This window comes from Mastigoproctus giganteus, chromosome 3, assembly GCF_048544385.1.
Source record: "Mastigoproctus giganteus isolate SK-2022 chromosome 3, ASM4854438v1, whole genome shotgun sequence".
Taxonomy (NCBI): Eukaryota; Metazoa; Arthropoda; class Arachnida; order Uropygi; family Thelyphonidae; genus Mastigoproctus; species Mastigoproctus giganteus.
The window spans coordinates 48298286-48325124 of NC_143577.1; the positions used below are offsets into that span (position 1 = coordinate 48298286).

The 26839-nt window shown below is 37.6% G+C and overlaps 1 protein-coding gene across 4 annotated transcripts in view; it reads left to right on the plus strand.

Annotated features, from left to right (window-relative positions):
- The window catches only part of LOC150087936 (CUGBP Elav-like family member 1), a 549389-nt gene that overhangs the window by 446465 nt on the left and 76085 nt on the right, over window positions 1–26839 (plus strand). For all 4 annotated transcript variants that reach the window (XM_090369279.1, XM_090369282.1, XM_090369281.1 and 1 more), the window contains one exon: window positions 25438–25581. In XM_090369279.1, the coding sequence (XP_090225405.1) occupies window positions 25438–25581 (144 nt within the window). The remainder of the gene's footprint in view (window positions 1–25437; window positions 25582–26839) is intronic.

Here is a 26839-nt window from a genome sequence, read left to right on the forward strand (position 1 = left end):
TTCTCCAATGGAACCTTTATCTCATGGCTATTCCCAACCTCGTATTGTTTGGCATTACAAGAATGCAAAATGGGATGACCTGCAAGACTTCTTTTCTTCTTTTCCTTGGTCTGATTACTGTTTCAAAACTTCTGATGTCAACGTTTGCTCAGATCGTGTCAGTGAAATTATTCTTGCAAGAATGGATTCCTTTATCCCACACTCCACTTTAAAATCTCGTCCTTTATCTAAACCTTGGTTTTCCAATAAATGTGCTAAGGCTGTCCAAGAGAAGAATGTTGCATATCGTAATTGGCTTGTTTCTAATTCTTCAGTTTCATTTTCTGCCTACACCAAAGCTCGCAACAATTGTAAAGCAGTTATTAATCAGTCCAAACTAGAGTTTGAACAGGCTAAGAGTAGAAAACTTGCTTCTTGCCCTAATGGTAGCCGAGCATTCTGGTCTCTTGCCAAAGCTATTTGCCGCAACTTTTGTCCATCTCTGCTCCCACCTCTGTCCAAACCAGATGGTTCTGTTGTCACTTCAGCCAAGGATAAAGCTGACCTGCTAGCATCCCATTTTTCTTCCAGCTCATGTACTAATGATCTTGGTAAAACACCTCCCACCATTCATAACACACTCCATTCAATGCCTCCTGTGGTCTTCCGTCAAAAGGATATCAGAAGGATTTTGATGAATCTTGATGCTAAGAAAGCTCCAGGTCCTGATGGTATTTCTCCACTTGTTCTCAAAACCTGTGCCCCTGAACTTACTCCTATTCTTTGCTGCCTTTTTTCACTTTCTTATTCCAAAGGTGTTTTTCCTTCTGCTTGGAAATTTGCTCATATCCAGCCAGTTCCTAAAAAGGGTGACAAATCCCTCCCATCCAATTATCGTCCCATTGCAATTACTTCTACTCTTTCTAAAGTAATGGAGAAATCAATTAACCGCCAACTCTTAAACTACCTAGAAACCTTCCGTCTGATCAACGATCGCCAGTATGGATTCCGTCAGTGTCGATCCACTGGTGATATTCTGGCTTATGTTACCCATTTATGGACTAATTCAATGGAAAGGTTCGGTGAAACACAAGTAGTTGCTCTTGACATCTCAAAGGCTTTTGATCGTGTTTGGCACAAAGGTCTTCTAAATAAGCTTCCATCTTATGGTTTGCCATCTGTTTTTAGTAATTGGTTATCCAGTTTTTTCTCTGATCGCTCACTGAGGGTGATGGTAGATGGCTCTCTGTCTTCTAACTTCTCCACTAATGCCGGTGTCCCCCAAGGTTCAGTTCTTTCCCCCACTCTTTTCCTCTTGTATATTAATGACCTTCTTCCATTGACTGGAAATCCTATCCATAGTTTTGCCGATGATAGCACATTGCATTCAACTTTCCATTTTGAGAAACCTTGTCCTGCTCAATCAGCTTCAAGTTCTCGAAAATCTTCTGCCAATTCCTTAAATGCCGATCTTCAGGTAATTGTCCAGTGGGGCAAAGACAACTTAGTTGATTTCAACCCTTCTAAAACTCAGTCTTGTCTTATATCTCGCAAAAAGGATTCTTCTGCTCCTGTGCTTATCTTTAGTGACACTCCGATTTCTAGGCAAAATAATATATCTCTTTTGGGGATTACCCTGACTTCTAATCTCTCTTGGCACAAGCATATTACAAATATTGCTTCCTCTGCATCTAAAAAACTTGGTTTTCTCTTTCGCTCTCGGCATTACTTTTCTTCCAAACAGCTGCTCACTCTGTATAAATCGCAAATCCGCCCTGCCATGGAATATTGTTCCCACATCTGGGGTGGTGCCCCCAAAACCTCTCTCAGGCTTCTTGATTCCATTCAGAAGAAGGCAGTTAGGTTAATTAATGATTCATCTCTAACAGAGTCTCTCCACTCGCTTTCTCATAGACGTACTGTTTCTGCTGCATGCCTCTTCTACAGATACTTCCATGGGCACTGTTCTTCTGAATTGGCTTCTATAATTCCCGCACTCTCTTTCAAAACAGTCCGAACACGTGCCGCCACCAGCCAACATCCATTTACTGTCCAACTTCAAACCCACAGAACTAACTTTTCATCTTCCTCATTTATTCATTCAACTGCCGTTTTCTGGAACAAACCTCCCTTCATACGTATTTCCTGAAAATTGCAATCTACAGAAGTTCAAGTCCAATGTCAACAAATATCTTCTTTCGTCTTCTCAACCTCCAACCCAAACATGGTACTAAGTACTATAGGTTCTAATACCTCTCGTGTTTGGGGTTCTCATAAAAAAAAAAATATATATATATATATACACAATATGTGGAGAACATGCATGGAACAATGGACACTTCTGTGCAAAATGCAAACAAAAATCAAGCTATTTCAAATAAAACCTGAACCACAATTATGGATTTCTAGCCTTCATAAAAATAGGAAAGAAGTAATCTTAGCCAGAACCCAAATAGGTCACACATCTTTATCTACTTACAGGAAATGATCCTCCTCAGTGTGCGCACTGCTCACAACCAATTACAGTAAAACATATACCCCTTGAATGTAGCTTGTTCACCAACCCCCGACAGATGTCTTTTAGTTTCATTTCAGATCTACAACAACCTCTGTCTCTCAATAGCACCATAGGTAAAGAAGCAAGTCTCTCTGAATTCTTTCTCTATTTAAAATAAATTCAAATGTATGACCATTTCTAACTGCTGGTCAAGCAGTTCTTATATGTAAAGTCAATTGATTTGGGAGGCTCAATATGTTGCCCTTGTGCCAGAAAACACCACCACCACAACAACAACATAGTAATACAGTAGTGTAAACTGATAATATGGACCCTAAAGAGCACAGTAAGAAGAAATTTTCAATTGCTGAGGTCTTGGAACGAATTACCAAAAAACAATGTGTGTTATTGGGTTCACATTACAATATTTTCATGATATGTTGGTGTCTCTGGAACGGATTAATATCGTAAAGCAGGGTCGGTCCACTGTATATAATCCAAATTCCTCCTAGAGAGTTACCAATGGGTTCAATCCAGTGGTCTGCCTAGCAGCCAACCTGAAAATGCTGTTTTAGGGCTGTACCCTCAGTGTCAGGAAGATCTCATCTCGCCATGATGCCCATCATAACCTCAAAAGATGTCAATCATTCTGCATGATGGAAGAAATGGAAGGTTGCTAGAGCTTACCATGGTTTTCACCACTTCAGCCTCCAATAAACATAGCGGTAGTATTGCACCAGTTGATGAGAATCACTTACTATGTATTATTGCCTGGTAGCCTAGGTATAGGCTACCAAAATGTTTAGTATCCCGTTTAAATTTGACTTGGCACATTATGGCCTTAGCTGCCAATGGGCCATTAAAAACCAAATGAAATCAAACAAATCAAATGTATTATTGCCTGGTGACCGACTGGGGCCATTCCTCTGTGTGGTGCAGATACCATCCCTACTTATATTGATTCACATCTAGGTGGTCACTTGAAGTATACTAAGTGCAGTGTTTCAGAATTTGCTTATGGGGGGGGGGAGGTATACCCGGGGTTACTAACAGCCTCACCATCATGAAGGTGCAAGAGGGTTTAGTTATCACTGAATGTCCAAACTTCATTGAAATTTAGTCCCATTGACTCACAAGCCCTTGTGATACTTGAAAGAACATCTGTGATAAGCCTCAAAGACCAAATATACGCAGATATATGCGCAAATGTATAATTTTGAAATTTTGCAGGCTTAGCAGCACGGGAGGTTTTTTTTTTTTTTTTAAATGAAAACCCCAAACATGAAAGGTATTAGAACCAACAGTACTTAGCACCATGTCTGGGTTGAAGATTGAGAAGGTTGTTGACATTAGACTTGAATACACAGGTTTGAATAACCTTGAAATAATCTTGAAATTGGAGGTGACTAATAGTATCTATGTATATTCCATATCTTGTAATTAAAGCATATTTTCCTTTTGTGTATATGATGTTACAGTCTGCAGAGGTTGAGCTTGAAGTATGTAGATATTTGTATTAATTTGGACTAAATGTTATGCAATGAATGTAGGTATCAGTCCTGAATTAACAATTTTTTTGGGAAACCGATTAGATCTTGTATGATCACCACCGGGTTAAGACAGCCCAACTTTTGTTTACCAGCACATTATGCTTTAAAACATCACATAACATTCAGTCCAAATGAATATGAATATACAGGTAGGCTCCGTTTACGATGCTTCAATTTACGCTGTTTCACATTAAAGGCCTTTTAAAATAATAATAATATATATATATATATATATAAAGAAAATTTGAGAGCACAAGCGTAAACGCAGCACAGGAAGGAGGTACCTAGACAACGCTAGTGTTGATGTCAGTTGCTTTCTCCTTGTCCGCCAGTGTGCACATGTTGTGAGCTGTGCCTTAAATTTTAATAGTTTCCTGTGTTCATTAGTGCCTTATTATTTTAAATAAATTGTGCAAGTACAACCATGTCTTCTAAGCGTAGTGGTGAATCTGTATCTGCACATGTTAACAAAAACTGCAAATCTCTAATGAGTGCAGTGAAAATAGACATTATTTGTTGTATGGAATCTGGTGAGCAGCATTTGGAGTTGTGCAAGACCTTAAATTTAGCACCACTCACTGTTACGACTATTATGAATAATTCTGAGATCAAGGAGTCACATACAGGAATTGTTAATGTAGGCGTTTCTAGAACAACTTATTCAAGTTGTGAGACAAGGTGGAGAATTAATGAGGAATTGGGAGGGACTGAATCATTTTCAGCTAGCAGGGGCTGGTTTTCTCAGTTAAAAAGCCAAACCAGAATTCACAATATAAAAATTACTAGTGAAGCAGCTAGTACAGACACTGCAAGTTCCGGGAAATATTCTTCCATATTCCAAAAGTTAATGAATGAAGGCTGCTGTGCCCCAGACAATGAAATCTTTAATGTTGATGAAATGGGGCTGTACTGGAAGAAGATGCCTGGTAGGACGTACATAGCCTGTGAAGAGAGGTTTGCCCCTGGTTATAAGGCTGGAAAAGATCAGCTTACATTACTTCTGAGTGGTAATGCATCAGGCACTTTTAAGTTAAAGCCGATGTTGGTGTACCATTCAGAGAATCCACATTATAAAGGACATTGTGAAGACTTGACTTCCTGTTTTCTGGTGCTCTAATAAGAAATGAATAGTACCCTTCATACTTTTGTCCAGAGGTGGCCCACTGTTGTACAGCAAACAACTTGCCAAAAAACATTGTTTTAGTCCTCGACAATGCTCCAGGACATCCAGCCAACCTTGAAGATATCTCTAACGATATTCTGAATGTGAAGGTGGTTTATTTGCTACCGAACACCACCTCACTGCTGCAGTCAATGGATCAGGGCATTATTGTTTCCTTCATGGCGTACTATTTACGTACAGCCTTCAAAGGGATTGTCAAGGCAGTGTAGGCATCTAACTCAGTGACTGTGAGGCACTACTGGAGGTCCTACAACATCCTTAAGGCCATAAGTAACATTGCTGTGGCCTGGAAACAAGTGTCGTGATCATGCATGAATGGCATTTGGAGGAAATTGTGGCCAGATGTATCTTCCTTTCTTGAGTTTGAGCCAGTTTCAGCAGTGGCTGAAGGTGTCACTCAGATGGCTGAGGATGTTGGCCTTGAAGGGGTTGACATTGATGATGTCATGAGTTACTGTAAAGTCATAATGAGCCTCTTTCAAAGAAGGACTTAGAGGAGCTGGCTGCACAACTGGCTAAACAGGATTCTGAGGAGGAAGCCAGGAGATTATGCCAATTAGGACTCTCACCAAAAAGACACTTCAATGAGCTTTGGCACAAATACAAACAGGCAGTAAAACTCTGTGGTAATGACCCAGACTGGGAATGCAGCTCTTCCATCCAAAGAGCTGTTACTAACATATTGAAGGCGTACTACAATATGTTAGAAGAGAGAAAGACTCTCCAGATGTCATTGTTGCAGTTCTTTTCTAAGACTAAAGAACCTGCAAAACCGGTCACCCCCACCATCAGGCCCAACCCATTAACGCTGCTCCCGTTACGACACTGTAAAAGAACATCGATAAGTAGGGTGTGCAGACAGTGGCATTACTACATATTCCAAAGATGGCTCTACAAGAAAAAAGTACTAAGTTAAATTTTTATTTTATTACTTATATTTTATCTATAAATATTATTTATATATCATAATTATAAAATAACCACAAATATTAAATACTTATATTAACACTTATGGTTCAATTTTCGTAGTGTGGAAACCTATCTCATTTAAATACATTAATTTTTTCCTCGATTTACACCGCTTCAGCTAACGATCCTGAGGAGGTGGAACATAACACTGGCATAAATTGGGGCCTGCCTGTATATATGTGACTGCAAACATAAAATAAAACATAAAACAGTTAAGGCCAAAGAAAAAATGAAAAAATAAGACCTAATGAAATAAATAGAAGCAACCAAAGAGAGTGATTGTAGATTCAAAAAGTGTGACATATTACAAGGCTCAATGATATGATAAACGCTATATTAAGCTGTGCACAGGAATCCATAACTGTGGGAAAAAAATTGGCGAAAGAAAAACAAATTAGAGAGAGAAACTATAAGTAGAATAATTTAAGAAAAGATAAAGGCCTAATGAGGCTGTTTAAACACCAAAATAAATGCAAACATTTCCAATTGCAATGCCAGGACGGAAACATCATTGTACACCAAGATTGAAACAATGAAATATCACTGAATATCCAACTTGAAAATGAAATTTGAAAAGGAAGGAAGAATATCAACCGTGGAATTGTACTCCTCAGAAAACTGCTATTTCCACAACTGACAAGCATCATTTCATATACCAAACAGCCAAGCAACTATGTGACTTATCTAAAGGTTATCAGTTTTTATACCGTGAAATGCAAGATAGGAGAGAAACTAATATCAGAGAACCAAACTAAGAACTCACTGTAATAAAGTTTGTAATGGATGCAGACAAATACATATAAATGGCATCAAATGAGAACTGAAAATAATTCTATTAAAAATAGTCTGTGGAGGTAGCAGAGAAAATGCACAGAAGCTTGATCCTGTGTTACCATCACATATAATATTAATTTACTATAAAAAGGACGAAACTATTGGTTAGTGAAAGCATCGTTTTGATACACAGTAATTTCACAAGGAAGTTGAAAATTCAATTTTTATTTATTTTTTTGAGGAGAACTTGTTTTGTTGAAAATGACCAGGAAAAAAACACGCACACACATACAACCCCAGGGGCTCACATCTGGTGAGTATGGGCTTGGTACACCCAGGGTTCTGAGCTGGATATCATCATTCTTCTCTTTCTTGTTGAATCCCCCTCTACTTCTGACTTGTTCTCTCTCTCTCAGGGTAATTCAGAAATTTTTTTTTTTTTTGGCTGGTTAATGATAATAATAATAATATCATAATATCATTATTATGATATTATTATTATATGATATTATTATTATTATAATATATATGATATTATGATATTATTATTATAATAATACAAAGGGTACTAGGAAAGTTTTGCAATATGACGCAACAATGAATCACAGGAAGCTGCTTGTTGCTGCATGTTGAGACATGTTCATACGTGCATAGTAGCCGCCGCGCCAAGTCGATGGGCTCAGTTATTCATTAGTAGTGAGAGTGTAAAGTGCTTGTGATGGCATCGTGGTCACGAAATGAGATAAGGACAGTTTTGCGGTATAATTTCGTGCGTGGTTTAACCATAGACCAGTGCTTAGAAGAAATGACTCTTGCACTACATGATGATTGTCCACATCGTACAATGATATTCAGGTGGTATAGAGAATTCCAAAGGGCAAATTTCACTCTGGAGGATTCTGAGAGGCCGGGAAGGCCACGAACGTCAGTTACGGAGGAAAACGTTACTGCTGTGAGGAAAATGCTTGATGAAAACAGGCGAGTGACCTACCAACAGATAGAGGATACTTTGGGCCTAAATGCACCAGCAATTCGTTCGATTCTGCAAGATCATTTCCACGTGAAGAAACTTTGTTCTCTCTGGGTGCCGCATCAACTGACTGAAGAGCAGATGACACGACGTGTGACTTGGTGCCGGGAGATGTTAAAAAAGTTTGATAAGGGACAATCTCGGTATGTGAACAACATCATGACAGGTGACGAGACTTGGCTGTACTATTACGATCTGCCGACCAAGGCTCAAAACAAAGTTTGGGTCTTTGATGATGACGACACACCCGTAACTGTCAGAAAATCCCGATCTGTAAAGAAGAAAATGATAGCTGTATTTTTCAAATCGAGTGGAATTGTGGAACGTGTCGTTTTGGACACGCAGAAGACAGTCACAGCTAAGTGGTATACTGAACAATGCCTGCCTAAAGTCATTGGATCTATGAAGAACCTGCGGCCAAAGTCAAGAATGGACACCTGGTACCTCCATCACGATAATGCTCCAGCTCACCGTGCCAAAGCCTGCACCGAATATTTGACCACGACAGGACTGAAACTTCTCGAGCACCCTCCCTTCAGTCCAGACCTTGCTCCCTGCAACTTTGCACTGTTCCCGCATGTGAAAATGAAGCTAAAAGGGAGGCGGTTTTCCAGTGATGAGGACCTTCTACGGGCTTGGGACAACGAGTGTGCTTTACTCCCTAGTGAAACTTGGCAGAACTGGTTTAAAGATTGGTTTCGGAGGATGGAGAGGTGTATTGAATGTAGAGGAAATTACTTTGAAAAAATTAAATAAACAAAGCTGTATTGCAAAACTTTCCTAGTACCCTTTGTATATATGATATTATGATATTATTATTATTATAATAATATCATAATATCATTATTATCACCATATGGCTAATAATAATAATATCATTATTAATATTTCAAATTTTTCATTAAAAAATTAAATGTTACACTTAATAATTAATGCAATCCATTAAGAAAAAATACTGTATTTATCAATACAGTAGAGCATCAGTTATCTGGAATAACTGATGTCAGACCTCTTCCAGATAGATATTGTGCCTCTATAGCCAGGTGGGCAGGAGCAGCAGTGCGAAGCACACGCGTCTTGATTAGACCGGGGTTCGAGCCCGTGACCACCAAATACGGAGGATGCAGAAAGGTCAGGGAATGACCACTGCATATCCCCGGAGCAATATGGCCTTAGGTTTTATAAACTGATCTTGGAAAACAGAAACATCCATCAAGGAATTTTTATGATTTTTATACAAAATGGGAAAATTAGAAAGATTTTTAAGTTCTCTCGGTTTTTCCGACCTACCGATAATGAGCATGAACAATCTGTGCATCCCAGTGACATTTGCACACAGCAATTGTAACTCAGTCTTTTCTCATCTTAAAACTTAATGTAGGTGTTTCTCTTTTAGAGGCTAGGCTTATTATTTTCCATAATAAGCCCATCTCATGAACATTATAAACGTTTTCTTTCTCATAATTTGCTAAAGTGAACTTACTTTTAAAGGACACCGCTGCCGATTTGTGTGCAGAAAGTTTCTCGCCTTGAATGTCTAGTTCACATATACCATGTCTCAGTTTAAAATTTTTCACCTAACCTGTGCTTGCCTTAAAATCTTCTTTACCTCTTAATTTTTGATTAAAATTCAATGCTTTTTCACACAACATTGGGCCAGACATTGGTTCACCCAAACTTCGCTTCTGAAGAAAAAAATAAAATAAATAAAGCGGCATTTTCAAGTTTCGACATCGTCTTTTTCTTGCTGGATCCTCCTTCACTATCCATAATCGGCACAAATTCTGTTATAGCATTGGAATTTTTCTTGATGTTATAAATTGTTGAGGTCCCCACATTAAATTCTTTGGAGAGATTTCCTAAATTTTCACCTTTTCTAATTCTATTAATGATTTCCGTTTTTTGTTGCATTGTTAAAACTACGCATTTTCTTTTCGTTCACATTTTATCGTAAAAAATTGAGAAAAATAATAAGTTACACAGTTTCGGGCCGATATTATTCTTACCGAATCTGGAGCTAAATTAATCTGAAATTCGCTAATGGTTTCTGAGAAACCCCAGTAGTCTGATATTTTTCTAGAGCACATTTCTGGTCACATAGAATTCTAGCAGTCACAACCATAAAACAATAAAATAAAAAAATTTCTGTTTTCAATTTATTAGGCTTTTTGTTTGTACAATCTGTTATAAACTGGTAGTAAACTCGATCTTTTGCTTATTATAATCAAACTTCAATTTGCAAACGTGATCACTATAACCTGCGCTTACTATACTACTGTTAATAAAAAAAAAAAAAAGAAATATCAGCCTTTCGAATTATTCCGGATAACTGACACTCCAGATAACCGACATTCTACTGTACATTGATAAATGCTTTATCTTTGAATTCTGTTTGCAGAAGATATACCACAAACAGAATTTAAAAAAAAAAAAAAAAAAAAAAATCAAAAGCTTTCTACAGAAATAAAAAAGAAATTTGGACACGAGTCAAATGTCACACAACCTTGTTTTTCTACTTTTTGGGGTGTGGCCACTGCCGAGTTAATATAAAATGCATACATTGTTGGTGAAATTTAATCTCAGTCTGCTTTTAAAAAAGCTCCTGCTTTCCTCTGATAAAAAAAAAAATATGAAATCTGTTTTCTGAAAGAGGTTAGCAGCCATCATCCTGGTTAGCCAGTGCTACTCAGAATTTTTTGGATTTCAGCGGTTTGTAACGTTGGAACATTGGTACTTTTACATTGAAAAGTATTTCTATGGTATTGAAGGATGGGAAGGTGCTTGGACAAAGGCATGAAATTGAAAAGGATTTCAGTTTTGGTAAGAGTTTTATTGCTGAGATTTGATGAAAAATTCCTCTGAGGGTGACATACCAGTCCTGCAAGGGGTGGACCAAAGGAGTTATTTGTGCTAGGAGCAAAGATCAGCTTCAGTAAGACCTGATGTGTCAGGAGGCTTCTGGCCACAGCTTCACAGTTAAAGATTACTTCTCTGGAGAAGTCTTGGTTGGTTGTTTGGAAGTAGTGATGTGTGTGCTTCCTGGTCATCATTAGAATCCCCAACGAAGGGGTGGGGTTGCACTTCTATAATTGAATTGCACTAGTGATCTAACCCCTAGCACCATGCCATAATGGGTGCATTGTATCATACCTTTATATAGTATGAATCAGAGCTGAAATACTCAATATGTTCTACGTTGATAATAATATTAGTAAATTAATAAGAGGAGTTTACCTCAATATAGTACGTGGAACACTTCCGTATGATACCCTCCAGAAATTAAAACGGAAAAAACGAAAAAATCGACAACTTACCGGTACATTAAAGTAAAATATAAATAATTAAAGTAAAATATAAATAATTAAATAATCAATTTAACACAATTCAAAATCAATTCAAAACAATTAAAATTCAAATTAACGCAATTAAAAGAATCTAACGAAAATATTCAAAACGATTTTCCTTCCTGAAGCTGACAATGCTTTTCGAACGACTGTCGTGATCACAGGAATGAAAATTACCGAATCCGGCTAAACCTGCAACTTAAATAGTGATTATGTGTCTTCGCGCATGCGCGTAAAGGTCCACGCATCGGAGATCAAATATGGCCGCCGAACATTAACAGAATTCTCGTGTAATTTAATTTCAACGGTTTCTGCAATTAATAGTCGCGTATAATTACGTTGAACGTTAAGTATTTTGGCCTCGTTAAATAAAAAAGTATGTTTTTCGTTAATGGCATGAAAGGCTAATTCTGACGCTGCTGAACGAGAAGCACGAACTGAGGCTTCGTGTTGATTTACACGGATATTAAGAGAAAACCGTGTCGAACCCTGATAAGACGAGTCGCAATCACCGCAAGAAATGTTGTATACTAGATCATTAATTTGTGTTGCGAACGCCGAAAGAACCGAGCGATTGTTCAGTATAGTGTGTAACTTCCGTATAGGCCTAGCTATAATTTTAAATTCGGTATCTTTAAAGAATCTGTTAAGCTGTTTGTGCCACTGTTCAACATATGGGACAGAAATAAAGTATTTTTTGATATTACTATTGTTGATTGGTGCAGTATTTTGTATCTTATCCTTAGCTTGTACCCTAATTCGATTTATTGTGTTAATGGGATAACCCCTGTTCAAGAATCTGCTAGTTAATATTTGTATTTCTGAGTCTAAAGCAGAATCCGTCGTTGAATATTTATAGGCATTTAGAAATTGATTAAAGATAATCGATCTTTTGTAGGTGAACGGGTGGTAGCTATTATAATGTAGAAGCATGCCGGTGTTTGTGGGTTTTCGATAGATGCTAAATTGTATTTTGTTCGAGTCCCGGGTAAGCGTGAAATTTAGAAAGTTTAATGACTTAGTATCCGTATCTTCCCTTTCCAATGTAAATTTGAGTCTAGAATGAATATTATTGAACGAATGTAAAATGTCTTGGATAGTACTACTATCGGTAATAACTAGAACATCGTCTAAATACCTCCCATAGTATGTGATACGGGGACGAAAAGGTGTCAAATGTATCTGCTCAATCGTTGAGAGATAGATCTCTGACATTAAGCCACTCAGTATCCCGGTATCCAACGAACCGACATATCAACAGGTTACAAATCTTTCCTCGTGTACACTATCGCAGGACCAGATTTCACTTTTATCCAAAGGATTAAATTATAATTTACCACCTCGAAAGCTGCCAAAAAAACAATGCGTAATTGATATTGAATTTGGACTTCGTAGTGTTCCACAAAAAGATGTATTTATTCAACAAGTTAACCAAGTAGTGAATAACATAAAAGAAACGCGACTTCCTAAATTGAATACACATGACAGTTCAGCTTTACGGGAACTTCGAGAAAATAAGGACATTATTATACAGAGGGCAGATAAAGGAGATACAGTGGTAATACTAGATAAACATGATTATAGTAATAAGTTAGATTCAGTTGTATCTGATACCTCCACTTATTGTGAAGTGGACCCGACTCTGTTTACCAATTTGGTAAATCAATACAATAAAACGTTAACCACATATCGTAAAAACGACTACATTACTATGGTTCAGTTGAAGGAATTGAAGTCCAGAACATACAATATTCCTGCACTTTTTGGTCAGGTAAAATTACACAAGCCTGGATTTCCGATTCGACCTATTGTTTCCTACAGGAACTCGGCATTTTCAGCCTTAGCCACACATGTATATAACATTATAAAACCTTTTAGACAGGTTATACAATTTGGAATTAAGAATTACGATACATTATTTAATAATCTTAAAGACTGTAGACTCGGCGACAATGACAATTTATTCTCATTAGATGTTATCTCATTATATACGAATGTAAACGTTGAATACACATTAGATATTATTTGGGATATGTTAAATAAAAACTCGACACCGATTAATTATACGAAGCTGCCTATAAAGGAGATTTTTCACTTAATTAAACTATTAGTTGAGGCTAACTACATCACCTTTCGAGACAAGGTGTACAAACAAATTTTTGGATTACCAATGGGTTTGAGCCTGAGTGGCTTAATGTCAGAGATCTATCTCTCAACGATTGAGCAGATACATTTGACACCTTTTCGTCCCCGTATCACATACTATGGGAGGTATTTAGACGATGTTCTAGTTATTACCGATAGTAGTACTATCCAAGACATTTTACATTCGTTCAATAATATTCATTCTAGCTCAAATTTACATTGGAAAGGGAAGATACGGATACTAAGTCATTAAACTTTCTAAATTTCACGCTTACCCGGGACTCGAACAAAATACAATTTAGCATCTATCGAAAACCCACAAACACCGGCATGCTTCTACATTATAATAGCTACCACCCGTTCACCTACAAAAGATCGATTATCTTTAATCAATTTCTAAATGCCTATAAATATTCAACGACGGATTCTGCTTTAGACTCAGAAATACAAATATTAACTAGCAGATTCTTGAACAGGGGTTATCCCATTAACACAATAAATCGAATTAGGGTACAAGCTAAGGATAAGATACAAAATACTGCACCAATCAACAATAGTAATATCAAAAAATACTTTATTTCTGTCCCATATGTTGAACAGTGGCACAAACAGCTTAACAGATTCTTTAAAGATACCGAATTTAAAATTATAGCTAGGCCTATACGGAAGTTACACGCTATACTGAACAATCGCTCGGTTCTTTCGGCGTTCGCAACACAAATTAATGATCTAGTATACAACATTTCTTGCGGTGATTGCGACTCGTCTTATCAGGGTTCGACACGGTTTTCTCTTAATATCCGTGTAAATCAACACGAAGCCTCAGTTCGTGCTTCTCGTTCAGCAGCGTCAGAATTAGCCTTTCATGCCATTAACGAAAAACATACTTTTTTATTTAACGAGGCCAAAATACTTAACGTTCAACGTAATTATACGCGACTATTAATTGCAGAAACCGTTGAAATTAAATTACACGAGAATTCTGTTAATGTTCGGCGGCCATATTTGATCTCCGATGCGTGGACCTTTACGCGCATGCGCGAAGACACATAATCACTATTTAAGTTGCAGGTTTAGCCGGATTCGGTAATTTTCATTCCTGTGATCACGACAGTCGGTCGAAAAGCATTGTCAGCTTCAGGAAGGAAAATCGTTTTGAATATTTTCGTTAGATTCTTTTAATTGCGTTAATTTGAATTTTAATTGTTTTGAATTGATTTTGAATTGTGTTAAATTGATTATTTAATTATTTATATTTTACTTTAATTATTTATATTTTACTTTAATGTACCGGTAAGTTGTCGATTTTTTCGTTTTTTCCGTTTTAATTTCTGGAGGGTATCATACGGAAGTGTTCCACGTACTATATTGAGGTAAACTCCTCTTATTAATTTACTAATCATACCTTTATGTACAATAAAGATTAATTTAATGTTTGAGATGTCAGAGGCCCTTGGAAGGTGTTCTGGATACTCTGTGAAGGAGTCTTAATTGGCTGCATTTGGCAGTGTTTTGTTCTGTTTAAGGAGAAATTCCCCTGTTGAAAAAGATGTGTTTGGTTGATACATGCTACATAAGCTCATACGCTTGCTTTCTTGCATCACGTCTCTATTGCTATTACTATTACTGGCACTATGAGACAGGTTTTACCATGCTGTAAACATTCCCCCCCCTCCCACAAGATCAACCCTTGGCATTTGGGCTAGACTCATAAGCACATCACACTATGAATTCTGTTCACAGTTATGCTCCATCTTTGTGTAAATTTACAGATGTTAAAATTTGTAGAGTAGTTAATGATCACTGTCAAGCTGAGCTTCTTCAGAGAGAGACCTAGGAATGGTCAGAAAAATGGCAGCTATGCTTTAATCCAACAAAGTGTAAGGTATTACACCTGGGAAACAGTAATCCCAAAATAACTTATTCACTTGGTGGAGTTCAACTAAACCCAGTACTTGGGTGTTACGGTACGGTCAGCCATGAAATTCTCTGAACATTGTAAACAGGTTGCAAGGAAGGCCCATGGTGTCCTATCGATGATCTATCGAACTTTTGCAAGTAGAGATAGGGACGTGATAATCCCATTATATAAGGCTTATGTTAGACCACACTTGGAATACTGTGTTCAAGTATGGAGACTGCACCTAAAGAAAGACATCGAGCTTCTTGAAAGGGTGCAAAGAAGGGTAACTCGCCTGGTGAAATCGGCAAAAGGGCGTCCTTATGAAGAAAGACTTTGAATATGTGGGTTGCAGAGTTTGGAAACTATACACCTTAGAGGAGATTTGATTGAGGTGTTTAAGGCTCTGAGAGGCATCAGTAAAATGAATGAGGACAAAATTTTCAAGATTATAAATGATGCTAGAACTAGGGGACATAAATTCAAGTTACGGGGGGAAATGTTTAGATTGGACTGCAGGAAGTTTTATTTTAGCCAGCGAGTTATAAATTACTGGAATAAGTTGCCTACATGGGTAGTAGAGGTTGACAGTTTGGGGAAATTCAAAGGTCATCTGGATAGTACCTTCAGGTGAGGGAAGCGCATAGGATGATAGATTTAATTTCCTTTTCTTTTATTAATTATTATTATTTATTATTTATTTTTTTTTATCATTGTTTTATTCGGGTTTTTTTTTTTTGGCTGTTGCAGCATAAGCCATAGGCTTTCTTGCACCATGCTGCCAATACTAATACTAAATAATGGTATTGAGAGCATTATTATACTATAAAAATCTCTGTTGACTGGGGGAGTGCAAAACACAAAGGTGGTTCAAAAGAGAAGTTAGACAGTGGTATCCACTGAGAATAGATAACAATAGTCTTCTCCATTGGTGAAGTATTACTTATTCGAGGTAGTGCAATACATGCTAACTTGTTATCAAGGTGGTCACAATATGAGATACAATTAAATCGATGCTGTTCACACTACTGTAGTTTACTGTTACAAACAAACTATTGTGTATTTACACTGATAGTTCTTTAGTATTGTGATTTTTATAAATGATATTAATAAGGATATCCAAGGGAAATTGTCAAGGTGTGCACAATTTGAAGGTGGGAAGAGTGGTTAACATTTTTCATGCTAGGCTATGATGCTTCAAAAAGACTTGAATCATTTGCATATACAGTCCAAAAAATGGCAACTAAAGTTTACGTAAGGTTATACAGTTGGGAAACACAAAATCCTAGAGTCAAGTAAGTGAGTCAAGACAAAAAGACTTAGTGTTACAATTTAAGCTGACATAAATTTTTGTGCACTGTAAACAGGCAGCTAGGCATGCACATGGTATCCTATCTGTGTTTTATAGGACATTTGCTATTACAGAGAAGTATCATTATCTCTCTATACAAGATAATGGCTAGACTGCATTTATTGTTTTCAGGTGTGCAGACCACACTTCAAAACACAGAACTTCTCAGGAGAGGGTCAAGGAAAGCGACCAGATTGGTGATGATGCAAATTGATGCACATATAAAGAACAGCTTAAATTGCAAAGTTTAACAACTAAACATTTAAAGGGGAGATCTGATTCAGGTGTATAAAGCACTGAAGGGGTTAAATAAAAATGAACGAGAAAGATATAGTTTCCCTTGTACATGACACAGGAAACCATGGGTACAAGTATAAAATCTGAGAGAATAACAGAAGACTACATATCATTAGGTTGTATAGCAGAGAAATAGTGGACCGGTAAATCAGAATGTCTTATAATGTGGGATTTTAACTTTCCAGATATTGACTGGAACTTGTGGTTTGGTCACTCGCACACTAGTAAGATTTCTGTGGATTTATTGGATGATTGTTTTCTGCAGCAGCATGTTCGAGAGGCAACCAGAGAGGGTAATACTCTTGATCTGGTTATCAGCAGTGATCATTCATGTATTAAGAATTTGCAGATAAAGGAACCAGTAGGTGGCAGTGATCACAGTGTACTGGTGTGGGATTTACTTAAAGATATAATTACCATCAGGGGTAAGGGAAGGGTTGTTGCTTTCGTGAAGGTGACTACAGTGATCTCAGACAGCTTTTAAATTCTGTACAGTGGAACCAACTGACGATGTTGCCATAGCAAATTCTAAGTGGGAAGCATCAAGGAACTAATTGTGGGAGCTACTAGGCTTTTCATACCAACTAAGAAATACTGTTCAAGGTTTAGGCCCAAATGAATGTCAGATGAACTAATTAAACTCACGGCAGAGAAGAAAAATGCATGGGATGCATATAAATTGGCAGGAGACACAGAGGCCTATGATAGATATAAGCTAGTCTGTAATCAAGTAACAAAGGAGTTTAGGCAAGCAAAGGCAGGTTATGAGAAATCTTTAGCAAAAGATGCAAAGACTTCATTAATTATATAAACTGTAAAAGAAAGGGTATGAATCAGATTGATCCACTTGATATCGATAGTTTGACTGTAGATGAGCCTGCTAAGGTTGCTGCCAAACTGAATTAGTATTTTGCATCTGTAGGGAAGTGGAGAACAGAAGCTAATTAAACTCTAACAGGGAGCTAACTAATTTTGTAATAACTCAAAGCAAAGTGGAGGAGGAATTGTTGAAGTTAATCATAAGAAAGGTGCCTGGGGTTGATGGGATCTATCCATTTATATTAAAGCAGGTGGAAAAGGAAATAAGCAAACCCATTATTATGAGAGCATCGTTGGACTCTGGAAGTCCCTGTGGAGTGGAGATGTGCAAATATATCTCCAATTCATAAAAGGGAATCAAAGAGTGACATGAGTAATTACAGACCTATTAGTTTAACTTCTGTTCCGGGGAAAATAATGGAGTCACTGGTTAAAGAAGCATTGCAGGATCATCTATACAAGACTGCAGTAATGATTCAGACTCAGCATAGGTTTGTTAAGGGGAAGCCTTGTTTGACCAATTTGATTGGATACTATTATGTGGTCACAAAGGAACTGGATGCAAAAAAATAATTTTAATATTAGCATTAGTAGAGGCATATGATGCAAGAAAGCAAGCTTATGCAGCATCAGCCAAAAAAAAAAAACGCTCCCATTTCACCTCTTTGTTTGTTCCAAATACCTATCCAGCTCAGCCTTAAATTTAGTTAGGCTATCAACTTCCAAAACAAAAGATGGAAGTCTGTTCCACAAAACTACCACTGGCTAAAGACAAACTTCCGCACATTTATCCTACAACTCTCTTTCCTCAATTTCAGTTTATGCTCTCTCAGGTGATTATTCCGATCAAGAGAAAGAATCCCATCAGCATTGAGCATGTTCAAACCATTCAAGGCTTTATAGACCTCAATCAGATCACCTCGCAGGTGCCTAGTCTAGAGACACTGTAATTTGCAAAACTTAAGCCTTTCTTCGTAAGAGCAACCCTTTGTTCCATTCACTAATCTTGTTGCCCTTCTCTGTACTCATTCCAACAACTCTACATCCTTCTTAAAATGAGGACCCCCAGACCTGTATACAGTATTCAAGGTGTGGCCTGACCATTGCCTATGCAAGAGGATAATCATCTCCTTATCCCTGCTAGAAAAATTCCTGTATATCATTGACAAGACACCATGAACTACTCTTGCAGACCATCTCCACTGCTCAGAAAACTTCATATCTGCCTGCACAATTACCCCCAGGTACTTTTCATTCTCTACCACTGTCAGTGCAGTACCACAGAGTTGATACGTTACTCTGGTGTTACTGCTTCCCATATATAGTACTTTACATTTGCCAAGGTTAAACTTCATTTGCCACCTCTCAGCCCATCTTCTGAACTTTTCTAGATCCTGTTGCAGCAGCGTACTGTCATTAGTGTCCTTCACAACCCTTGCCAACCTTCGTATCGTCTGCAAACTTATATCTGCCTGATATCATCAATATCATTTATAAATACAGAAAATAACAATGGACCCAACACTGAACCCTGAGGGACTCCACTAATAACATTGGTCCACGAAGAGCAGTGTCCATTGATTACCACTTTCTGTCTTCTCCTATTATCCCTTTATCCATAGCAGCAATTTGCCTCCAATGCTGCAATGCTCCAATTTGTGCAGCAGTCTTCTTTGTGCAACAGTATCAAAAGCCCTTCTAAGATCCTAAAATTTTAAGGTATCAAAATTATTCCCTGCATCCAGTTGCTTTGTGACCACATCATAGTATCCAATCAGATTGGTAAGACAAGACTTCCCCTTTACAAAACCATGCTGTGTCCAGGCTATAACTGAAGTCTTGTCTAGATGATCCTGCAGTGCTTCTTTAACCAGTGCCTCCATTAATTTCCCTGGAACAGAAGTTAAACTAACAGGTCTATAATTACTTGTGTTGCCCTTTGATCCTCCTTTGTGAATTGTGGTCACATTTGCACATCTCCAGTCCAATGGTACCTCCCCTGAGTCCAAGGAAGCTCTCATAATTATGGCTAAGGGTCTGCTTACTTCCTTTGCTACTTCCTTTAATATAACTGGATAGATCCCTTCCACCCCGGCTGCCTTTTTTATGTTTATCTTCAACAATTTCTCCTCCACTTTCCTCTCAGTTATTACAAAATCATCTAGCTCACTGCCAGAGTTTAAATCATCTCTGGCATTCCCCTACCTGAATAACTCCTCATGTCTGAATGTAGATGCAGAATACTCATTTAGTTTGTTAGCTACCTGAGCAGGATCATAAACAGTTGAACCATCAATATCCAGTGGACCAATCTGATTCATCCCATTTCTTCTAGAATTTACATAGGTAAAGAACTCTTTGTTGTTTTTCTTTGCATCCTTTGACAAAGATTTCTCATAATCTGCCTTTACCTGCCTAATAATATCCTTTGTGACTTCTTTACAGACCAGCTTATATCTATCATAGGCTTCCATGTCACCCATTAATTTATATGTATCCCATGCATTGTTCTTCTCTTCCATATGTCTCATTAGTTCATCTGACATCCATTTATGCCTAATCCTTGAACAGTATTTCTTAGTTGGTATGTAAAGCCTAGTAGCTTCCAAGATAAATTCTTTGAATGCTTTCCATATTGAATTTGCTGTTGTAACATCATCAGTTGGTCCCACTGTATAGAATTTAAATACTGTCTCAGACTACTGTAGTCGCCTTTACGAAAGCAAAAACCCTTCCCTTTATCCCTGATAATAGTTACCTCTCTGAGTAAATCTCACTTTAGCAAACTATGATCACTGCCACCGGTGGTTCCTTTATCTGCAGATTCTTAATGCGTGAAGAATCGCTAATGATAATCAGATCAAGAGTATTACTCCCTCTAGTTGCCTCCCGAACATGCTGATGTAGAAAACAGTCATCCAATAAATCCACAAAAGCCTTGCTAGTGTGTGAGTGACCCACCCACCAATTCCAGTGAATATCCAGGAAATTACAATCCCCATTATAAAACTCTGATTTACTGGCTCATTCGTCTCCTCCTCCTCCCTTCCTATCCTGTCTATCCTTCCTGTACACATTGTACTCCCCAAATTCCAGTTCTGCGTTCCTTATATTTGTGTGGCACAACGTCTCTGATATCCCAACAATATCTGCCTTTGATGTTTTGACCAATACCTCAAATTCATCAAATTTATTTACCAAACTCTTAGCATTGGTGCATACGCAAGTATACATGCACCTGTTCCTATTCCTACCTACCTTAACACAACCCATGTGTTTACTTGTACCGCAATGACTCCCAGCAGTTTCTGAAATACCTTGCATCTTGTTTTCCAGGCTGCTGATCATTCCAACAGAAGCAGTGCAAGAATCACTTTCACCTCTGCCAGTGGCTACTGTTAATCTATAAATCCTTGTACCCCCCCCCAAGCTAGCAGTTTTCTGACCCACCTAACACTGCCTCGATAGCATCAGCAAATATTCTTGCACCCATTCTATTTAAGTGTGTCACATCCCTGTAGAAGCAGTCTCTCCTGTTAACAAATACAGACCAGGCTGAAAAAAATTCTACCCCTTGAGCCTTGCACAATCTTTCCAGAGCCAAATTGATCGACAAGACTCTCATCATATACTCCCTCCTATCATGTCTGGGCAGAATTGCAGTTACTTCCCCCCCCCAAGCTAGCAGTTTTCTGACCCACCTAACACTGCCTCGATAGCATCAGCAAATATTCTTGCACCCATTCTATTTAAGTGTGTCACATCCCTGTAGAAGCAGTCTCTCCTGTAACAAATACAGACCAGGCTGAAAAAAATTCTACCCCTTGAGCCTTGCACAATCTTTCCAGAGCCAAATTGATCGACAAGACTCTCATCATATACTCCCTCCTATCATGTCTGGGCAGAATTGCAGTTACTTTCAAATTGAACCCTAATTCACGGCTTTTTTTCAACAGTGAGCTGTACTTGTTAAGTAATTTCGCCGGCCTCCTACTCTTAATATCATTAGTGCCAACATGTACAACAATATCACCTTTTGTGCCTTTAAAATATGATATCTGCCTAACAATGTCATCAACCTTTGCCCCTGGCAGACATACCCTGGTCCTGTTCCACCTATCTTTTTTACATACCACGTTCCTTGTTTCCCTGACAATAGAGTCACCAACAACTAGTTCCTGTGGAACCAGCGCATTCTGCTTTGAGGGTTGCCGCTGTGTTGTGTGATGATCAAGTGCAAGCTCTGGCATTGATGTGGGCAGCTGAGAGCTTGATGAGCCCCTCAATTTGAATCCTTCGAGGGCATCCACCCTGTCCTTCAAGCTCTCATATAGGCCCATAACAATGCTGAGTTTTCGCCTGATTTTCTCACACTCCTTACATTGTGCACACGCAGACATTCACCTTGGCAATATCATGTCCCGTACCTGATTGCTCCACAAACATCAAACAAGCAGTGCATTTTAAAAGGCTGTGATTCAGAGGGCAACTGCCCCCCCCCCCCCCCTCAGTTCTCCCCTGAGCCACAACACTCCCATTAGCTTGAGCCTTTTGCTTTGCTGCTTTGGTCTGAGTCATGATTTCAATAATATTTCAATTTCAGTACAAAATTATAATCCTAAACTTGTATCCCAATGCAGTTATAACACTATATATCAATATATTTTTTTTAAGTAGCGAGTATTATCTCCGAATTTCATTATAACTTCCGTATCAAGTTATGTGTTAATTAATAATGTTACATTTGTAAAATCTAAGTCGTTATATGTATTTATTTTATTGTCATTGTCAAAGTACAATTTAATTGACAATGAAGTTTAACAAGATTAATAAATTTTACTGATTTATTGATAATATTATATATTATGCATACTGAACTAAAGCTATCTAGTACAGGATATAACATATCGTATAACAATGGCAGCAATCTACGAATGGTAAATTTACAGACACTTAAGTATTAATTAACTTCCAAAATCTCGCTATCTAAATTCAAAATAAATCAAGGACCTTGACTAGGTCTATAAGCTACTTATAGAAGATAATTTAATATAACAGTTAAGTCAGTAAATCCGCTAAATATGGCTAAAAACTTACCTTTTGCCAGAGCTGCAAAACTTGTAAAACATGTAGATTGGATACCCTTACCGATACTAAGTAATAACCTACAAAATCTCTATTGAAGTTAAAAATTAAACCAAGTATCGTAACTAGGAATATAAAGCTACTCTAGAAAATAAGTTAATATGGCAATTTAATTTAGTAAAACGGAAAAAAATTTTAAAAACTTCTCTATTTGCCAGAGCCGTAAAAACTTTTGCACATGGCTACTCTCGTTTCCCAATCCTAATATCATATACTCTATTTCAATAAAGCTTTTGATGCTGTTACACATGGAAGACTGCTGTACAAATTGGAGCAGTATGGCATTGAGGACAAGTTGATACTATTTATAAAAGAATGGTTGAGTGGGAATCAGTGGAGTGCCCCAGAGGTCGGTGTTGGGTCCATTGTTGTTTTCTGTATTTATCAATGATATTGATGGATGTATATCAGGCTTAATGTCAAAGTTGGCAGATGATACAAAGGTTGGCAGGGTTGTTAATGACAGTATTTCCCTGCAACAGGATCTAAAAAAGTTGGGGAGATGGGCTGAAAAGTGGTAACTGAAGTTTAATATTGACAAATGCAAAGTACTGCATATGGGTAGAAGTAACCCCAGAGGAACATACCAGCTATGTGGTACTACACTTAGAGTGGTAGAAAATGAAAAAGATTTGGGATTAATTGTGCAGTCAGATATGATGTTTTCTGAGGAATGCAGAGCTGCAAGGGCAGGTCATGGGATTTTGTCAATGATATTCAGGAATAAGGAGGTGATTATCCCCTTGTATAAGGCAATGATTAGGCCACGTATAGATCTCGGAAACTTCATTTCAGGAAGGATGTAGAATTGCTAGAATGAGTAGAGAGAAGAGCAACAAGACTGGTGAGGGGAAAAAAGGGGGTGCTCTTACGAAGAAAGGCTTAAGTGCACCTGTGACTCATCATTTACTGTGAAGTTTGGGAACTGATCCATTCCAGCTTCATACTAAGCCAGCAACATAGACTATACATAAACTTTTAGTTATTTCAGATTCTGCAGTAAACAACCAAGGACGTTTTCTGTGGTGGCCAGGTATTACTTTCATAATGAATGATACATTGAAAGATTAGGAAATCTTTAAAAATAATGAGGTTCCAAGTCACTAGTTAGAATGAAGAATTGTTTATTTAACTTTTGCTGTTTCTTTTGCTTTTTAGAGATTAGGATACTTTCCTATCCATTTCTTTAGGAGACACTGAGTGCAGAAACATGTTGGATGTAAAAGAACTTGAGTGGTATGGTGCCCTTTCTTGGAGAGGAGTAGTCTGCCACTAGTTTTCGAGCTAAAGTTCTGCTGTAATAGTTAAGCTGTTGACACTTTAAAACAGCATATTTCGATCTTAGCCATGTTTTAAAATAATGCCTTTGTTTGCTTGTTTACGAGGGGCCTTCAGAAAAGTTTTTTATTCACCCCAAAGTAGCTGTGAGAGAAGATCAAAATGAACACTTCCCTGTCTTTTCTTTTTATAGCAGCATGTAGCTTTATGAGGAGATTGGAATAATACTTTTCCATTACAGTGCAGCCCTTTTGAAGGTAATGTGTTAGTATTACACCATGCTGATCTCAAAAAAAAACTGACAGCATCACTTTGCCAGCACTTAGTTGCACCTTTGCCTTTTTGAAGGGTGGTGATTCTGCATGTTTCCATTGTTTTGAATGTTTTTGTTTAGTTTCAGGATCATGGTGATGGATTCAAGTTTCATCCATGGTGACTAGTCATGAAAAAAATCCCTCTTGCTTTCCTGGCACATCAACACTTCATGTGCACATTGTGCCCTTTCCTTCTTCTGGGAACCCATCTAGCAGACACTTTACTCATATCCAACCTGTTGATGGATGGTGTCTCCACAGATCCTACACTCATTTGAAGCTGTGCAGCTAGTTCTTTGATACTAATATGGCAATCTTTGAGGATTAATGTCTCAGTTTTTGCAACACTCTTCTGTTACAATGGTTGCTGGCCCTGCTGAGATTTCTTCATGCACTGAGGTTCTTCCACATTTGAATTGTTTATACCAATTTTCAACAACACTGTAACCTTAGCAGTCTTCTCCATAAACAGTGACTATTGTTTTGTGAATTGTTTTAGGTGTTTTCCTTTGCAGAAAGAAGAACTGAAGCAGAGATTCGGTTCTTCTTTCTCCAAGGAAACTTTATCCATTGTGACACTTCGCTTCATTCAGTGCTACAAAGAAAAATAAATGAATTGCCAGATCAAAACCAAAATTTTTGTGGTTGCTATAGAGGTAGCAAACAAAAAAAAAAATTCATCTTTCTATCACAAATACTTCTAGGTGAATACAAATCTTTTTTGAACTCCCCTCATAATTAACATTCCACAACTGTTAAATAACTAAGATGTTTTTCTCTTTCATTAAAAAAAAAAAAAAATTGCTTTTAAGTTGTTCAGTAACTGTAATTTAAGAAAAACTTCTTTTCCTGCATCTGATAGGTCCAGAAGGAGCTAATCTCTTTATATATCATCTTCCTCAAGAATTTACAGATTCAGATTTAGCACAAACCTTTGCACCTTTTGGCAATGTCGTGTCTGCAAAGGTATTTATTGATAAACAGACAAGTCTGAGCAAATGTTTTGGTAAGTTTCTAAAGATTTCTTTGAAATTAATTTTTTATTAAATGCTACGTTCACATTCCCTTTATCACTGATTAAAATTTCCAACTCTGCATTGTTACCATATACACACAACTGTGTGTGGGGGGCCGGGGGGCATCTTAAGACCTACCTAGTGTTCGTGACCAATCCCAGAGTACTTAGAAAATATTTCCTTATGAAATATTTTTGATCATACTTTGTATGATCAAAAAGTTTCGAACTGACTTTGTATCTTGAAAATTGCTGCATCATAACAAGTTCTATCTTGTCTCAAGACAATCCTGGCACATCAGCAACATTTCATGTACACATTGTGCCATTTCCTTCTTCTGGTAAGAGGTCAAGTCTGGGAATCCACCTAGAAGACACTTTACTCATATGCAAATTGTTCTTGAATGGTTTATACATTTCATCACATTTTTAAAATGAGCAATTTTTCTGGGCAGTGAATATGCATTAAATTTTATTTCAAATTAGGGAAAAAATGCAACAGAAGCCCCATGAAATGTTAAAAATGCCTATAGAAGAAAGTGCTGTGTGTTGTTCAAAGAGTTTTTTTGATCACTTGCAGAATTTAAAGTGGGCCACTTGTCTATTGAAGATGATTCTTGTTCTGGCCGCCCTTAAAATTCAAAAACCAATGATTCCATCACTGTTTTCATGATCTGATAAGGGGTAATCCACATTTAACTATTTGCAAAGTTGCTAGCGACATTAGTATTACTTATGGAGCATGCCAATCAATTTTAACTATTTCCAATAATTTAGGAATGTGAGAAGTTTCAGCCCATTTTGTGCCTCCCATTCTTACTAATGATCATAGAGAGCAGCAAATTGTCACACATCAGGATCGTCGTCAATGTTCCTGTTCTGACTCATAATTTCTTCCATCACGGGTGTATGGCTACAACCCAAAAACAAAGGCCCATTCCTCTCATTGGAAGATTTCATCTCTATGACCCAAATAAGCAAGGCAATATCAATAAAATGTGAAGATCGTTCTTATCACTTTTTTTGACTCACCATGTAAATATTAAATTATAAATTTGTCCCACTTGGTCTCACAGTAAACCAGGAATACTACAAAGCAGTCCTGTGGTGGATTGTGTGATACTGTTTGGAGAAAATGGTTATAAAAGTGGGCTTCTGAGAATTGGCACTTGCATTATGACAGTGCTCCTTCACACTTGCCATTTTACATTCAACAATTTCTTTAAAAGCACTTCATCACTCTTGCTCT